General features: G+C 49.5%; 1 protein-coding gene across 1 annotated transcript; it reads left to right on the top strand.

Moving 5' to 3' along the window:
* The first annotated feature begins 255 nt into the window (after window positions 1-255).
* Window positions 256-15,744, top strand: LOC148815357 (cytochrome P450 2B4-like). The gene is made up of 10 exons (XM_088905660.1): window positions 256-339; window positions 584-840; window positions 4,918-5,080; window positions 7,142-7,294; window positions 8,131-8,291; window positions 9,008-9,181; window positions 10,440-10,581; window positions 11,257-11,444; window positions 13,335-13,476; window positions 14,724-15,744. Exons 2-10 carry the CDS (start codon window positions 664-666, stop codon window positions 14,921-14,923), a joined length of 1,500 nt encoding a protein of 499 aa, XP_088761786.1. The 5' UTR covers window positions 256-339; window positions 584-663; the 3' UTR covers window positions 14,924-15,744.
* The last annotated feature ends 2,439 nt before the right edge of the window (window positions 15,745-18,183 follow it).

Consider the following 18,183-nt stretch of genomic DNA (forward strand, 5'->3'; position numbering starts at 1 on the left):
TTGTCAAGATCTAAATTTGTTCACAAGTGACTCAATGGTGAAATAAAGTATTAGAAACGCTGCTGCTTTTTAACAAAATAATTTAATTTAGTCACAACCCTTGGAAAAGACACAAGTCACTTTTAGTGGCCGAAATTTAAGCATAAATTAGGACAGAGGACAAAGCGAAAACCCCATACTGCACATCCTCGCAGTGATGACGCAGCTCTGCCGCGGACGGTTCTCCGGGCTGACGTCACACGCCGCGTGGCGGGCCGCTGCGGTCATCTGCAGCCGAGAAATGGGGTGACTCGCGCCCACAATCGGCAGCAGTTCTTGAGACCCTCACTTCCATTAAAGGTCTGTCTACATCTGGAATTTTAATATGGTACAGAGAACTGAGAAGTATTTATGAGGGCTATATTCCCAGTTAAAAAAGTATTAAGCCAGTGAAGCATTCGTCTAGTGAGCGGTAAGATACTTTTTTTTTGGACACCAAGTAGATTACAAATATAATGTACTGTATCTGGTATGTAAACGGAGAAACCAGTAGCAGGCGGGGGAGGAAGACGCTGAAATTCGCCTCTCTTTCACCCCGGCTCAGACCGGCCGGGCCGAGGGGCAGGTGCGGCCTTCAGTGACGTCACCCAGCCCCGCCGGAGTGACGTCAGCAGTTCGGCTGCCATGTCGGACCTGGGTTTGGCGATCTCGGCGCTGGTGTTCGGGGCGGTTTTCCTCCTCTTCCTCGAGGTGCTCAGGCTCCGGTTCCCCAGGCACCGCAGGCCCCCCGGCCCCACGCCCTGCCCCTTCATCGGGAACCTGCCGCAGCTGCTCCTACAGCCGCTGGAGACTTTCACACAGGTAGGATCCGCGGACAGGACCTGTCGCCGGCTCGCACACGGACCGCACCTGCATGCTTCGCTGGAGGATTATGAACGATTCGCTGTAAACCACATCTAAACCGACTACACGTGCGATTCCTAAAAATCTTCTTCTTGTACAGCAACACCTCGGTGAACACATGGGTAGCGCAATTATACAAGAGCTGTCGGCGGTTTTAAGAGCTTTTCACAGTTTGTGCGGAACTCCAGATGATCGTGCGCTCTCTTGCTGTCCGATCCAGGTTTATTTACAGTCCAGGCTCCGGAGATTGAACAGGGGCTTAAATAAACCGAACTAAACGTGCCACTTAAGAGCTACAGCTCTACTAAACTGCTGCTTAATTCCAGTGCGCAACCTGACAACGAGGTAATTCATCAGGAGTTATACTCCTGAGTGAAATATAGATTTCCAGTTTATTGCTAGGAATTCGTTCAGCTCTCTGACTCCTTCATGCAAGAGCACAAAGGTTATTTTAAAATTAAAATGTCTAACATACTGCTTACTCCACAGTTCTCCGTACCTTTGACACTTGAAATCTCTTGAAAGTTGATTTCAGAGAGGAAAAACCCACTTCACACTGTTTTGTGCTTAAATGAAAACATGAACGGTATATTGAAAAACACAGACTTTTGTCTTTGTCTTTTTGTTAAAAGTAGATTTGCCAGTTATTGGTGTTATACTCAGCCTGTTTTGCTTGCTCGTTACGTGTTGACGCACGGCGGAGGGGGAGGCAGTAGGGGCGGAGTCCTATCCGAGCCGCAGGACTTTCAGCTCCGTACGGACGGGACAGTCCCGGACTGCAGGGGCGCGCCCGTCACCTGGAGCACAACAACCTGCAAGCGCACATGAGGCCACCAGGGGGCGCTGTGTCACCAGACCCCAAGAGATCTCTGGCCGACTAATCTTGACAGCGCTCTGCTAAATTATAATGATAATAATAAACTTTATTTTATATAGCGCCTTTAAAGGTGGCTTCTCAAAGCGCTTTACAGGATGACAATAACAATAAATAAGAAGACTACAACAATAAATAAGAAGATTTCACAAGATAAGACACAATTGCAATTACAACAATAACAATAGAGGAGACCGTGGAAGGTGGTACTAAGAAGAGCAGAGGGGTGAAGAATGGAACCAGTTCAGTAAAGGCTTTTCTGAAGAAGAGGGTTGTGAGTCTGGATTTGAAGGAGTTTAGAGAAGGTAACTCTCGGATATCCTTGGGCAAAGAGTTCCAGAGTTTGGGAGCATAACAGGAGAAGGCCCTGTCACCCATACAATGTAGACGGGCTTGGGGGACAGTAAGGCGAGCAGAATTTGAAGAGCGAAGGTTGCGAGGTGGGGAGTAGGGCGATAAAAGTTCAGTCAGGTATTGAGGTGCCAAGCCATGTAAAGCCTTATAGGTGAGCATGAGGATTTTAAAGTCTATGCGGAATTTGACCGGAAGCCAGTGCAAGGACTCCAGGATAGGAGTAATGTGAACACTTGCACTAGACCTGGTCAGGATTCTGGCTGCTGAATTTTGGACATACTGCAGTTTGTTCAGAGTAGATTTAGATACCCCAGGGAGTAGAGCATTGCAGTAGTCAGTTCGAGAGAATACAAATATGTTGATCAGCTTTTCAGCCACAGTTAATGATAGCATAGGGCGTAGTCTTGCGATATTTCTAAGGTGAAAAAAAGATGTTTTGACAGTATGCTATACATGTGGGTCGAATGTTAAGCCAGAATCGAATATAACCCCAAGGTTTTTCAATTTTGATTGAAGCTCAAGTACAGAGCCATCTACAGATAGGGTTACAGGACTGGCTTTATGAAGTTGATGGGGGGTACCAATAAGCATGACTTCAGTCTTGTCACAGTTAAGATGAAGGAAGTTTTGAGTCATCCAAATTTTTATGTCAGAGATGCAATTAGATAGAATAGAGACAGCCACATCAGTGTCAGGTTTGGTATGGATGTATATTTGAGTATCGTCAGCATAAAAATGAAAGCTGAGGCCATGTGATCTTAAAAGCTGACCAAGTGGGAACATGTAAATGCTGAAGAGCAAGGGGCCCAGTATTGAGCCCTGGGGGACACCAGACTTGACAAGACCAATTTCAGACCTGTACCCATTGAGAGAGACAAAGTGACAGCGATCAGTGAGGTAAGATTTAAACCATTTGAGGGCAGTGTCAGAGACTCCAAACACAGTCTCGAGACGAGAAAGTAAGATGTTATGGTCAACAGTGTCAATGGCAGCACTGAGATCAAGAAGGATGAGTATGGAAAGAGAACCAGAATCAGAAGCTATTAGGAGATCGTTGGTGACTTTGACCAGGGCGGTTTCTGTGCTGTGAAGTTGACGGAAGCCAGATTGGAGGGGTTTGAAAAGGATGTTTGTCATGAGGTGGTTAACTGAACTGTAACTGAAGTGTGACAGCACGTTCTAGAATTTTAGAGAGAAAGGGTAAGTTGGAGATGGGAAATTCTCGTGTGGGGAGTCCCAGTCACAGCTAGTGAAAAGACCGGGGTTCGAACCCGAGACATCTTGATCAGAGAACTCAACCTGATAAGACAGGGTAACTTTTCCATCATTTGCTTAATATATGCAGCAGATACAGGCTGCACACTTGCATTGTCTTGTGCTAATGCCAGATTTACTATATGAAGAGTTTGAATTGGGGTGACATGGTGGTGCTGTGGTTAGCATGTGGTCAGTGGGTCTCACCTGGGTGATCTGGTTTCCTCCCTCAGTCCAAAGACATACTGGGAGGTTAATTGGCTTCTGGGAAAACTGGCTCTTGTGTGAGTGTGTGTCTGTCTGTGTTTCCTGTGATGGACTGGTGTGCTGTCCAGGGTGTCTGTGTCCTGTGATGGACTAGCATGCTGTCCAGGGTGAGTGTCTGTGTCCTGTGATGGACTGGCGTGCTGTCCAGGGGGTGTGTGTGTCCTGTGATGGACTGGCAACCTGTCCAGGGTGTGTGTGTGTCCTGTGATGGACTGGTGAGCTCTCCAGGGTGTGTGTGTGTGTCCTGTGATGGACTGGTGTGCTGTCCAGGGTGTGTGTGTTGTGTCCTGTGATGGACTGGCGTGCTGTCCAGGGTGTGTGTCTGTCCTGTGATGGACTGGTGTGTCCTGTCCAGGGTGTGTGTGTGTCCTGTGATGGACTGGTGGGCTGTCCAGTGTGTGTGTGTGTGTGTGTGTGTGTGTGTGTGTGTGTGTGTGTCCTGTGATGGACTGGTGTACTCTCCAGGGTGTGTGTGTGTGTGTCCTGTGATGGACTGGTGTGCTGTCCAGGGTGTGTGTGTTGTGTCCTGTGATGGACTGGCAACCTGTCCAGGGTGTGTGTGTGTCCTGTGATGGACTGGTGAGCTGTCCAGGGTGTGTGTGTATCCTGTGATGGACTGGTGTACTCTCCAGGGTGTGTGTGTGTGTCCTGTGATGGACTGGTGTGCTGTCCAGGGTGTGTGTGTTGTGTCCTGTGATGGACTAGCGTGCTGTCCAGGGTGTGTGTCTGTCCTGTGATGGACTGGTGTGTCCTGTCCAGGGTGTGTGTGTGTCCTGTGATGGACTGGTGAGCTGTCCAGTGTGTGTGTGTGTGTGTGTGTGTGTGTGTGTGTGTGTGTGTGTGTGTCCTGTGATGGACTGGTGTGTCCTGTCTAGGATGAGCGTGTGTGTCCTGTGATGGACTGGCGTCCTGTCCAGGGTGTACCCTGCCTTGTGGCCACTGCTTGCTGGGATAGACTCTGGCTCCCCGCCTCCCTGCTGGGTAAAGCAGTTAGAAAATGAATGGATGGAAGAGTATAAATAAACTTGGAGTTGCTCGATATTGCTCAGAAATGCATGCATTTTAACTTTGTTTATTGAAATATGTTAATCTTTTTAACACTTATTCTTCCCAGCTATTATAGACTAGGGGTCAGATTTAGAGAAGTGTAGGTCTGGATGGAAGACGGACTCCCTCCAAGTCTCACAGGGTCCTGTGAGCGCAGTCCAGAGGAGCCACTCGGCCGAGCGGACACTCCGGCCGGTGTCCCGCGCTCTTTCCGACTCTCGGTGCTCTTGTCTGGGCAGATGAAGGACCGGTATGGAGACCTGAGCACGATCTACCTGGGCCGGACGCCCGCGGTCCTCCTCAACGGGATCGGCGTGACCAAGGAGGCGCTGGTGCACAGGGGGGCGGAGTTCGCCGGGAGGCCAAGTATCCCTGTGCTGGACTGGATCGTCAACGGGCTGGGTGAGCCGCAGGCAGAGAGCTCGAGTAGCTGACACACATCCAGGAGCTAGCGTGCGAGAGGGTGAGGTAAACACTCCCAAACACAATTTTCACAATGCATCCTCTATTCCTTCTGCATCCCACCCAGAGCCAAATTCTTTCAGGGTAAGATCTGGGTTGCAGATACCCAGGGGGTGTGTGTGTGTTTCCTGTGATGGACTGGCGTCCTGTCCAGGGTGTGTGTGTGTCCTGTGATGCACTGGCGCCCTGTCCAGGGTGTGTGTGTGTGTCCTGTGATGCACTGGCGCCCTGTCCAGGGTGTGTGTGTGTGTCCTGTGATGCACTGGCGCCCTGTGCAGGGTGTGTGTGTGTGTCCTGTGATGGACTGGCGTCCTGTCCAGGGTGTGTGTGTGTCCTGTGATGCACTGGCGCCCTGTCCAGGGTGTGTGTGTGTGTGTCCTGTGATGCACTGGCGCCCTGTCCAGGGTGTGTGTGTGTGTCCTGTGATGGACTGGCGCCCTGTCCAGGGTGAGTGTGTGTGTCCTGTGATGGACTGGCGCCCTGTCCAGGGTGTGTGTGTGTGTCTTGTGATGGACTGGCGCCCTGTCCAGGGTGAGTGTGTGTGTCCTGTGATGGACTGGAGCGCTGTCCAGGGTGAGTGTGTGTGTCCTGTGATGGACTGGCGCGCTGTCCAGGGTGAGTGTGTGTGTCCTGTGATGGACTGGTGCGCTGTCCAGGGTGAGTGTGTGTGTCCTGTGATGGACTGGCGCCCTGTCCAGGGTGAGTGTGTGTGTCCTGTGATGGACTGGCGCGCTGTCCAGGGTGAGTGTGTGTGTCCTGTGATGGACTGGCGCCCTGTCCAGGGTGAGTGTGTGTGTCCTGTGATGGACTGGTGCGCTGTCCAGGGTGAGTGTGTGTGTCCTGTGATGGACTGGCGCCCTGTCCAGGGTGAGTGTGTGTGTCCTGTGATGGACTGGCGCCCTGTCCAGGGTGAGTGTGTGTGTCCTGTGATGGACTGGCGCCCTGTCCAGGGTGAGTGTGTGTGTCCTGTGATGGACTGGCGTGCTGTCCAGGGTGAGTGTGTGTGTCCTGTGATGGAGTGGTGCGCTGTCCAGGGTGAGTGTGTGTGTCCTGTGATGGAGTGGTATCCCACCCTGTACCAAATGCTTCCTGGGTAAGATCTGGGATGGTTTTATGGTTTTGGATGCATTATGAAGTAACATTCAATGCAGATAGAGATTAAAATAAAACTAGAAGAAAAATAAAGAAGAAAAACATAAGTAATCATGGCTGTTTGTCTGTAGAATACCTATGAATGAATACAGCTATGCAGCATTCAAATGGTTCTCAGTTCCCACCCAGCTCTGAGAGAGACATTTTATAGATACAGGAAAACCCACAAGACTTTAGATAGGAAAACACTCAGCAGTCTGGGGTTCTACCCTGAGCACTAGCATTCTGTGGGTCAATGGTATGGCTAGAGCCAATGGAAGACCCTTCGCCGGCTGTGCAGCCACAGATCATTCCCACACTGGAAGAGAGTGAGGAGTGAGGTGGGCCGTGGTCACAGGGTTTCTCAGAGGCCTTGTGGGCTGGCTGGAGGAACAGAAGGACTGGCTGACATTGTGGCCGGAGGGGTAGGTGCAAGTCACATCTGTGATGGGGACGGTCAGGAGCAATCCGGACCCGTCTGTGCAATGCAGTATTACATACATCGTATGAGCAAGTTGAAAATGGCCCGGCTGGTGTGTTTAAAGGTTTAGAAGAAGACCCATATTTCCCAAACGGCATCCCTCTTAGGTCTGCTCCCCAGGCATCTCCAGATCTCTGACTCATCTTGAGATTTTCCGATTGCTCAGGCTCTTCTCCAGGAAGAAATACCACCCGTCATCTCATGCAAAAGTCAACTCTCCAGTTCCAACCCAGTACAGACTGGTACAGAATTCTTACCAGTACAGAATTCTTACCAGAGTGATTCTGGAATTCCAGTGCAATGCGATTAGTTACAACTGGTGAAATGAGAGGTCGTCAGTCTAAATTGCACAAGAGTGTTGGCCAACAGGTTCCCTTTCTCCACCCAAGGCATCATCATGGCTCCCTATGGGGACTCCTGGAAGCAGCAGAGGAGGTTCTCCCTCATCACGCTGCGCAACTTCGGTCTGGGCAAGAGGTCCCTGGAGGAGCGGATTGCAGAAGAAGCCAAGTGCCTCATCCAGGAGCTCGAGGAGCAAGGAGGTAGGCTGTCGGCACAGGGGGGCTCATGTGGAAAGCAGAGGAGGTGGGTGTAGACCTGAGGGAAGGACATGGTGAGACTGAGAGAACGGGGTGCAGTCTGGGAGGATGGGGAAACACAGGGAACGGGGTACAGTCTGGGAGGATGGGGAGACTGAGAGAACGGGCTGCAGTCTGGGAGGATGGGGAGACCCGTGAGAATGGGGTGCAGTCTGGGAGGATGGGGAGACACAGGGAACAGGGTGCAGTCTGGGAGGAAGGGGAGACACAGGGAACGGGGTGCAGTCTGGGAGGATGGGGAGACCCAGGGAATGGGGTGCAGTCTGGGAGGATGGGGAGACTGAGAGAATGGGGTGCAGTCTGGGAGGTAGGGGAGACACAGGGAACGGGGTGCAGCCTGGAAGGATGAGGAGACACAAGGAACGGGGTGCAGTCTGGGAGGATGGGGAGACACAGGGAACGGGGTGCAGTCTGGGAGGATGGGGAGACTGAGAGAACGGGGTGCAGTCTGGGAGGATGGGGAGACCCAGGGAACGGGGTGCAGTCTGGGAGGATGGGGAGACCCGTGAGAATGGGGTGCAGTCTGGGAGGATGGAGAACAGAGCCCAGGGACCTTCAGGGCAGGATGTTGTGAGGGACTGAGCAGGAGGGAGGCAGTATGTATGAAAATGTAAATCTGACCAGCTGGTATAGAGCTCAGTACGATGGGGCAATGGTTAGGGATGACCTGGTCCTAACCAATGCTTTCAGCCAAAGCTGGCAAAGAATAAGAAGGGAATAGGAGACGCTAATCAAAGCAGAGTTTCGAGACCCTTCCAGAGCCTGTCGTATCTTCTCAGGACAGCCTTACAATCCCCAGTTCCTCTTCCACAACGCGGCCTCCAACATCATCTGCTCCATTGTGTTTGGCAACCGCTTCGATTACAGCGACGAGGCGTTTGTGCATATGCTGCGCATCATGAATAACAACGCCTACCTGACGGGATCACCCATAGCCCAGGTACAGTACACAGTAGTTACCTGTCCATAATCACAGGACCCTACACGGAGGTGTGGTTTCTAGTTGTCATACACCTACAGCTACTGCATAAGTCAAGTCGTCTGTTTCGTGTATTTTTCTGTCTATGTAACCAAAATGAGGTTTTGAATCATGTCATAATCACATATGATATTTGTGTAAGATTCCAGTCTTGGGTTAGAATCTTTACACAAGACAACTATACTTCAACGCTGGTATAAATGAAAGGTTCAGATCTTATTCACGCTTTGTTGAATAAACCAGTAGGTCTACTCAGATGTTCCTGTAGCGCTCTCCCCAGCCGTCTCCCTCTCTCTCTGTGACACATCCTTTAATACAAAGCAAACCTGAGCGGAAATCCACTCACACTGCTGAGTCTTCATGGGTCTTCTGTATTCACCAGCTGAGCGCTGTGTGCAAATGCGTTGCTTGAGGCGGCCTCTAGTGGCAGCCCATGTGCATTGCAGTCACTATGCATGTAGCCTGGAAGTTTAAGTCAGAAATGGAGCAAGTAAAGGTTTTGCTTGAGTCAGTGCGTGAACTACCTCAGTCAGAAAGGTTTGACAAGGTTGCTGGACCAACATGATGCCGGTGCCGCCGTATGTCCCATGCTATCATGCTCATGGACAGTGCATGGATTTGGTTCTTAGTGGTTTTCTGATGGGTGGATTCTGACCGGAGCTGTTTCTGTGTCCCAGCTCTTCAACGTGGCTCCCTTCATCAAGCACTTTCCCGGACCCCATCAGAAGATCTGGCAGAACTCCAGGGAGGTGCTGGAGTTTGTGGGCGAGGCTGTGAAGCAGCACCGCGACACCCTGGACAGGGACAACCTGCGAGACTTCATCGACGCCTACATCGTGGAGATGGAGAGGGTACAGGCTGGCTGGGGCTCTCTGACCAAATCAATAGCTTCACTTTTGTTTTTCTTAATTGTTGGGTCCTAGCAGCTCTTCCTGTAGCCTGATGGTTGACAATCAGGGGTCACGAGGGGCACCGGGCTTCTGTAGTCCACTGCAGGACTTGGGTTTATACTGATTGCATGAAGACCCGTAGCTGGTGCTGTGAATGTGACAGTCAGCTGTGGTGCATTGCTGCACCGAACACGTCCAGACAGCACATGGTGTTACTGGACGGACGTTCAGGTGGAGTCAGGGTCTAGTATCGCACTTCCACTTCTTCGTGCAGAAGAGCCCCCAGCTCGAACCCGCCTCCCCGCCCGATCTTCTCTCCCCCCCAACACCTCCCCGAACTCAGCAACACTGCATCCTCTCGAGCACCCCTCCCTGCACCCCAAAATCACCATTGCAGCAGCTCCCCCTGGCTGAGACCCCCCTAAGTGGGTGGGGGATGTGAGGGCGCTGGTCTTTGCCCAGAGGAATCCAGGGCACTATGCATGTGGCTCTCTGTACCTTCAGCTCGATTGGTCACTATTAGAATTTGACAGAATAGCAGCAGTGGAACAGGGTGTGCAGGCAACCATCACATCTCACTGATACACTGCAGCTTCTCCCAGTCACTCGCCCATAAGGGAATGAAAAACACAGCCAGCATGGAATGACAGAGGAAGGGTTTAAAATGCAGGACACTCCAATGAAGAGGAACGGGACAGCCTTGATACAGAAAGTGAAACAGTGGTTTTTACAGATACTAACTCTAGATAAAGTGCTACACCGGCTGAGAAGTTGGGTGACTTTTTGCAGCAGCACAAATTAAACTAAAGGGCAAAAGCACTTTAAGCATCCTACACAGTTAAGCACCTAATAGCTAAATCTGAAGAGCCACAGTCATTCTGAGAAATGCTTGTTCTTCCTACAGAAGTAGCAATGTGTCCTATTTCAGTTGGAGATCAATTTGCAGTGTTGCATGTTTCTTTGTGCACTCACTGGTTGCAGGAAGCATTGACATGATTTCTACTGATCTAAAGTCCGGCAGAGCCCCAGATCTGCTTTGCAAATGGACAGCTCCTCAGACATATCTGGTTCAGCTCCGGTGTTTGTAAGATTTGCAATGCGGGCAGAACTCCACCAGGATTTAGAATTGGGCAACGTGAGCCGCAGTTCGAGCGTCTTGCTTTTAAACGCGTTTCTGGACATTGCTTTCAACGCGTTTTTTTTTTTTTTAATCGAGCAGCAAAGGTCCAACCCAGAGTCCACGTTCTTCGAGGAGAACCTGATCATGACCATCGCGGACCTGTTCATCGCAGGAACGGACACCACGTCCACCACTCTGAGATGGGGCCTGGTGTACCTGATGGAGTTCCCTGATGTTCAAGGTCCAGGCGCTTTCACTGTCTCGTCAGACACACAGCTCCTTCTTACATTGTTCTGGAACATTACTTCTGTGCTGGAACTGCTGTACTGGCTTCCACTTGAGATTCACATTAATTTAAAAAGTCTTCAGGGGTGGACATTGCTGCCTCCCAGCACTGGGGCACTTGGTTCAACTCTGGTCGTGGGGTGCTATCCGTGTGGAGTTTGTATGTTCCCCCTGTGTTCACAAGGGTTTTGTTTCCTCTGGGTGCACCAGTTTCCCACCACACTCCAAAGACATGCCGGCAGGTTATTTGGCTTCTGGAAAATCGGGCCCTGGTGTGCGTGTCTACACCTGTTCCCTGCAGTGGACTGGCGTCCCGTTCAGGGTGTATCCTGCCTCATGCCCATTGCTTGCTGGGATAGGTTCCGGCTCCCCCACGACCCTGCATTGACTGAAAATGGAGGGATGGATCGTTAGTTTAAATTAAAAAGACATTCAGAATTTCTGCATGTTTTCTGAATATCTTTCCAATATCTGTGAATCATGATATATTGGTTATGGCACAGTTTGCTTAAAAATGATACAACTTGGAAGGAGTGGACCACCAAAGACTTCTATGGATTTAGGGGATCCATGGCTGTAATGGGTGAGTGTCTTGAGTTTACATGCCCTTTCGCCTCCTGCCTCTGTGTAGAAAGATGCCACCAGGAGATTGTGAGGGTCGCTGGTTATGACAGGCTGCCCTCGGTGGAGGACAGAGCTAAGATGCCGTACGTGGAAGCCACCATCAGCGAGATCCAGCGCTGTGCCAACATCGCCCCCTTTGGCATGCCACACGCCGTCACCAGAGACACCAGCCTGCGCGGGTACTTCCTCCCCAAGGTAACCACCAGCACACTGCACTGAGGAGCACCGAGCGGCACTGATGAGGAATGAGCAGGTATTGAGCAGTATTGATGAGGAATGAGGAGGTATTGGGCAGTATTGATGAGGAATGAGCGGGTATTGAGCAGTATTGATGAGGAATGAGCGGGTATTGGGCAGTATTGATGAGGAATGAGCAGGTATTGGGCAGTATTGATGAGGAATGAGCGGGTATTGAGCAGCACTGATGAGGAATGAGGAGGTATTGAGCAGTATTGATGAGAAATGAGTGGGTATTGAGCAGTATTGATGAGGAATGAGCAGGTATTGAGCAGCACTGATGAGGAATGAGCAGGTATTGAGCAGTATTGATGAGGAATGAGCAGGCATTGAGCGGCACTGATGAGGAATGAGCAGGTATTGAGCAGCACTGATGAGGAATGAGCAGGTATTGAGCAGTATTGATGAGGAATGAGCAGGTATTGAGCAGTACTGATGAGGAATGAGCAGGTATTGAGCAGTACTGATGAGGAATGAGCAGGTATTGAGCAGTATTGATGAGGAATGAGCAGGTATTGAGCAGTACTGATGAGGAATGAGCAGGTATTGAGCAGTACTGATGAGGAATGAGCAGGTATTGAGCAGTATTGATGAGGAATGAGTGGGTATTGAGCAGTATTGATGAGGAATAAGTGGGTATTGAGCAGTATTGATGAGGAATGAGCAGGTATTGAGCAGTATTGATGAGGAATGAGGGGGTATTGGGCAGTATTGATGAGGAATGAGCGGGTATTGGGCAGCACTGATGAGGAATGAGGAGGTATTGAGCAGTATTGATGAGAAATGAGCGGGTATTGAGCAGTATTGATGAGGAATGAGCAGGTATTGAGCAGCACTGATGAGGAATGAGGAGGTATTGAGCAGTATTGATGAGGAATGAGCAGGCATTGAGCGGCACTGATGAGGAATGAGCAGGTATTGAGCAGCACTGATGAGGAATGAGCAGGTATTGAGCAGTATTGATGAGAAATGAGTGGGTATTGAGCAGTACTGATGAGGAATGAGCAGGTATTGAGCAGTACTGATGAGGAATGAGTGGGTATTGAGCAGTATTGATGAGGAATAAGTGGGTATTGAGCAGTATTGATGAGGAATGAGCAGGTATTGAGCAGTATTGATGAGGAATGAGGAGGTATTGGGCAGTATTGATGAGGAATGAGCGGGTATTGGGCAGTATTGATGAGGAATGAGCGGGTATTGAGCAGCACTGATGAGGCATGAGCAGGTATTGGGCAGTATTGATGAGGAATGAGCAGGTATTGAGCAGCACTGATGAGGAATGAGTGGGTATTGAGCAGTATTGATGAGGAATGAGCAGGTATTGGGCAGTATTGATGAGGAATGAGTGGGTATTGGGCAGTATTGATGAGGAATGAGCGGGTATTGGGCAGTATTGATGAGGAATGAGGAGGCATTGAGCAGTATTGATGAGGAATGAGCGGGTATTGAGCAGCACTGATGAGGCATGAGCAGGTATTAAGCAGTACTGATGAGGAATGAGCAGGTATTGAGCAGTATTGATGAGGAATGAGCAGGTATTGAGCAGTATTGATGAGGAATGAGTGGGTAATGAGGAGTGTTGATGAGGAATGGGCAGGTATTGAGGTGAGGAAAGGGCAGGCCTTTTTCAGACTGGCTACAGTATTGTGAATGAGTGCCCCTTTCACAGATCACCCCTGAAATAAACTGGCCTTGATTTCAAACACGAAAAACCCATAATCAGGATCTCTCTGCCATGAGCAATATTGAAATGCTGAGGAATGCTTTATTCCGCATTCAGTAGCATCTCCTACGAACTTGCTCCTGCTCTATGTGGTCTGACCTGTGCTGCTGTTTCTCCTCCCATAGGGTACTCATGTGATCCCCAACATGAGCTCCATCCTCAGCGACAAGGCGCAGTGGAAATTTCTCCATCACTTCAATCCGGACAACTTCCTGGATGCCGAAGGACATTTTGAACGACCAGAAGCCTTCATCCCCTTCTCTGCGGGTAAACAGACCACATGACCTCAAATAGTCTCTGGTGCATTTCCCTGCAGGGTCCCAGGAGTGTTTGAAAGGGGTTTTCATAAGAACGTTAGAGCAGATTCAAAGAGGAGTTGGCCAGTTTGTTCCGGGAGCCGGGTTGCTCTCCCACGGAGGATGGTCTTTAGACCCTGTGCAAGGCGGCGAATCCTGAAACAAGACCACAGACAGGGTCCAGGGAAGACACACGGGGTTTATTGTGAAGGCAGTGAGGGGTTACAGTTCATGATCCGGTGTGCAGGGGAAAGTAGCCTTAGGCATCCAAGTCCAGACAGGTCCAGGCGGGTAGTCAGGGGGTAGTCAAAGATCCAATAGGCCAGGTAATCCATCTGGGACAAACACAGGATAAAATCCCCGGAAGCGGGGAAGCAGGACACAGACACAGAACAGGAATGGGACTGGGGACGCCGAGCCCCGGACTCAGTGGACGGGACGCCGTGTTGAAGCCTGTGCCGGCGGGCCACTCCTGGACCCGCTGGTTGGTGGGCTTCCAGGCGTCCGTCTTCCAAAAGCCCCAAAACACCTGAGGCCCAGCGTTAAATAATAACACGAAAACAAGACACATCAGATGATAATAAAGTCTGAAGGCTAGTCTTCAAGAGTTAGAGCGCCGACCGTGACACATTTGGCCCATCTCGCCTGTTGGATAGGAGTTCATGAATACAAGGATCTCCTTCAGTGATTTCTTGAGAGAAGGCAGCGTATAGGCTTCAGGAGCATGGCTGTGCAGCTTGTTCCACACTCCCCTTTGCTGTGTAATTCCAAGCTCAAATGTATTAGATGTGAGCATAGCCTAAAAGCCTTTGAGAGTTTGTGCTTCAAGCTCCAGCAATCACAATATTGTTCACAAATGAATGATCACGTTTTAATGCAATGTTATCTTGTATAAGCACAAAACGTATCTCCTTTGAACGCAACACTATCTTGTTTAAATGCAAAAAAATATTTTTTTCTCTGTTGTGCCGATAAGCTTCTGTACGGAACATTATTTTGAGGCAATAAATCAGGTCCCTGTTCTTTGATCCTATTCTGAAGCAGCAGCTTCCCTGTACTGTGGAGCCCTTCAGGTGAGCAGTGTTTTATACATCCTGCTCATTCAGTGGGCGTGTCTGTGACGGGATGTGTCATTGGCCGGTCAGAGGGCGTGTCTGTGACGGGCTGTGTCATTGGCCGGTCAGAGGGTGTGTCTGTGACGGGCTGTGTCATTGGCAGGTCAGAGGGCGTGTCTCGGCGAGAAGCTGGCCAGAATGGAGCTCTTCCTCTTCTTCACCTCTCTGCTGCAGCGCCTCAAGTTCATGTGGCCCCCTGGGGCCGGACCTGCGGATTTAAAGGGGACTGTGGGGTTTGTCCGCTCTCCACACCCCTTTCACATGATCTGCCAGAGTCGGGACACCGCCAGCCTCTCCACCTGAGTCCTGTTTAGGCTTGTTTGAACAGCAGACCAGAGTCTGTCAAAAATAAGAACATACGCACACAAGAACACAATGAAGTGCATAAAGAGCCAAAGAAAGTTTTTACAACCCTCATGTAATGTTCATGGTGCCATTATTATAGTTGGTGAACATAAGAAACGTTCTAAACAAGAGGAGGCTATTCTGGCCATTTGGTAATTAGTAGTTAATTGATCCATGGATCTTGTCCTGCCGTTTCCTAAAAGGTTTCAGTAACATGACTGGGTAGCTTGTTCCACACTCCCACAATACTTTGTGTAAAGAAGTCAGGTGAGTCTTGTCCAGCTGTTTCCTGAAAGACGCCACAGTTCGACAGCTTGTTCCACACCCCAGCAATAACATTACCATGTACTGGGACAGTTTCTTGAGAGACTCCTGTAGCTTCCTTTCCATTTTTAACACGCTGGCAATTCATGTTTGTAGTGAAAGGCAGACTCGTCCCATTCAGGGAGATTTGAGTTGTATTTGTTTCTCCTGGGACCACTGTTCAGGATCCTATTTGAAATCTTCTTGCCTCATCTCTAATGATGTTGACACTTCATAAACTTTATTACATCGGACATGATTATGCTGAATCAGGTGTTTTGTTCATTGATTGTTTTTTCAGTTTTTTTGGAAAATGAGTACCAGGATTAAAATAAATGGTAGGCAGTTTATTACCCCGTGTGAAATCAATAGCTGTGATTTGAAATCAGGTATAGAATCAGGTCATTATGTGCTAACTCCACATTCAACACTAAATGAAGCCCCTGTCAACCTCTATCAATAAAACTTAATATTTTGGAAGGATCCAGTGTGCTTTCTAATATATACAGTTGCTCAGAAACGTTCCATTCACTGCAGGGCGGCTCAGTTGTTTTTCACTTCATCTAGAAAGCTGATTTGAAGTCTTATGTCTCCAATCATATCAAAGCAGGTCTTTCATGGTCAGCCCACACTGGAACAGACGTTCCACCACCACACGCTTGAACACCTGCAGCACAGAACTGAAACTCACAAGTGAGGCCAGATCAGTAAATCAAGATCTGTGAGATCTACTCAGATCAGTAAATCGAGATCCACCACAGACTGTAAATCACATGACTTTGGCACAGTCCTGCATGAGCTCCAGATTGAACCTCAGGCACTCGTCTCTTTTAAATCTGGACTGGCACACTAACATTGAGAGAATCACTGGGATGTCTTGCTTAAGACACAGGTGACCTGATGCATGAGGTGATGGACGGGTTCTCACCTGCAAGAACATGCCTGTAAACTACATTGACATTGTTAAGACCCCCAGCCCCAGTGGAACAGTGTCAGGCAGCGTGTGGGTGAGCAGTCCCCAGGAGTAGATCCTGGTGAGAATGACGGAACTAGCAGGACGAGCAGTTCAGTCCCTCTGACCGGTACAATACCTTGGCTGAGTGTTTTCCTCCTGGAAGAATCTGGTGCAGCACAGCTCCTGTCCCTCTGTGTGTTATTGGTGCACAAATGATAAGAATCGTGTGAATGGGAAGAGCTCTTTTCAGCTGCCTCACATTTTCAGCAAGCGCTTCACAGGAAGGGTGGGGCGCAGTGCTGCCACCAGGGACTGGAGACCAGCCTGAGAGACACACAGCAGCCAAACAGGGGCACCAAGGGGAACGCGCCCACTCTTGCGATCAGTCCAAGTGAGATTTCTCACACCCACACAGTCAGTGTCTCAGCTTTATGTCTCAGCTGAGGATGTTCATTATATCTGGAGGTGAGGACAGCTTCTCCACCAGAGTATTTCCTCTCTCTCGGACCCGTGTCAAATTGCCCTGGAATTTGAGCTGTAAATTAAATAATTAGGTCAGTTTGGTTGTATAAAACACATTGGATTGTCACTAAATGTGATACCAGATTGCTCAGATTGATGTTTCAAGAGCCCATCATTGACATGAATCTGTTTCTGGTATGTGCACTACACATTAATGTTGCTCATGTCTCGTTAGCTGTGAGGAAAGATCTTTTTTTAAGGCGTTTGTTGTCGTTGATGAGCTGTGGAGCTTAACCAGACTGTGTAAATACTGTCTGCAGCACAGCTCCCTGGATACAGATACAGGTGAGTACTGTGTGCGCGGGTGTGAGGATGTACATTTACCTTTACTGTTCAAAATGCTTAAATAATTTTAGATTAAACATGAGCTTTGCTGCCTCAGAGTGCTGGGGCCCTGGGTTCAACTCTGGAGCTGTGGTCTGTGTGGGGTTTGCATGTTCTCCTGGTGTTTGTGTGGGTTTCCTCAAGGTGCTCCATTCCCACCCCCCACCCCCCCACAGTCCTAAAATGTACAGGTAGGTTAATTGGCTTCTGGGAAAATTGTCTGTGACGTATTTGAGTGTATGTGTGTCTGTGAGTGTGTGTTTGAGCGTGTGCGTGTCTGTATTTGATTGTGAGTGTGTGTTTGACTGTGTGCGTGTCTGTGTTTGTGTTTGTGTGAGTCTGCCCTGCAGTGGACTAGTGTCCTGTCCAGGGTGTATCCCGACAAGCATCTTGCTTGCTGGGACAGGTTCAAGCTCCCTGTGACCCTAATTTGGATTAAGTGAAAATGGACAGACATTTCCATAATCAGAATTTCCTAAAATAACGGAACTGCAAGCTCTCTTACAACATTGATATAACAAAGGATCAAGTTTCTCAGCCACAATCTGGTCCCCAAAACTGATCAGGACAAAATCTACCTGCCTTTCACTGCTTCTCTCTGTCTGTCTTTGTTCTTCCGTTTGGTGTTTTACTCCCCTTTTCAGGTGCTTAAAGGGCTGTAGATGTTCGATCGAAGAGCTAACTTGGAGTCTCAGCTGATCAGCTCAGCAAACGGCTCCATCGATACACTAAGAGCTCAGCAGGAATGAAAGCCTGTGACCAGGGTCCCCAGTCCTGTGTGTCTGCAGGATTTCAGTCCAGCTGGACTTTCGGTGACCTCAATTAACTCATTATTGACTTAATTGGACCAGTTTTACAGCTTCTTCCAGCTCTTCAGGAGCTGCTGCTTTGAAGACCCCTGGAAACCTCACCGACGCCCTGGGTATCCAGGAGCAGGACTGGGGCTGAGCTACAGCAGGGCTCACCAGAAGCAGGCCTGGAGAGCCTCACCTGCAGCTCACAGTGTGTGAGGCTGGCCTCAGCTTCACTCACGGTCTCCTTCGCTTTGTCTCCAGATGCTTTTGCAGGGACTGGATATCGGTCTGATAGTGTTTGTGGATCTCCAGATCTCCAT

The sequence above is a fragment of the Atractosteus spatula genome, chromosome 25 (genome assembly GCF_055471065.1).
Source record: "Atractosteus spatula isolate fAtrSpa1 chromosome 25, fAtrSpa1.hap1, whole genome shotgun sequence".
Taxonomy (NCBI): Eukaryota; Metazoa; Chordata; class Actinopteri; order Semionotiformes; family Lepisosteidae; genus Atractosteus; species Atractosteus spatula.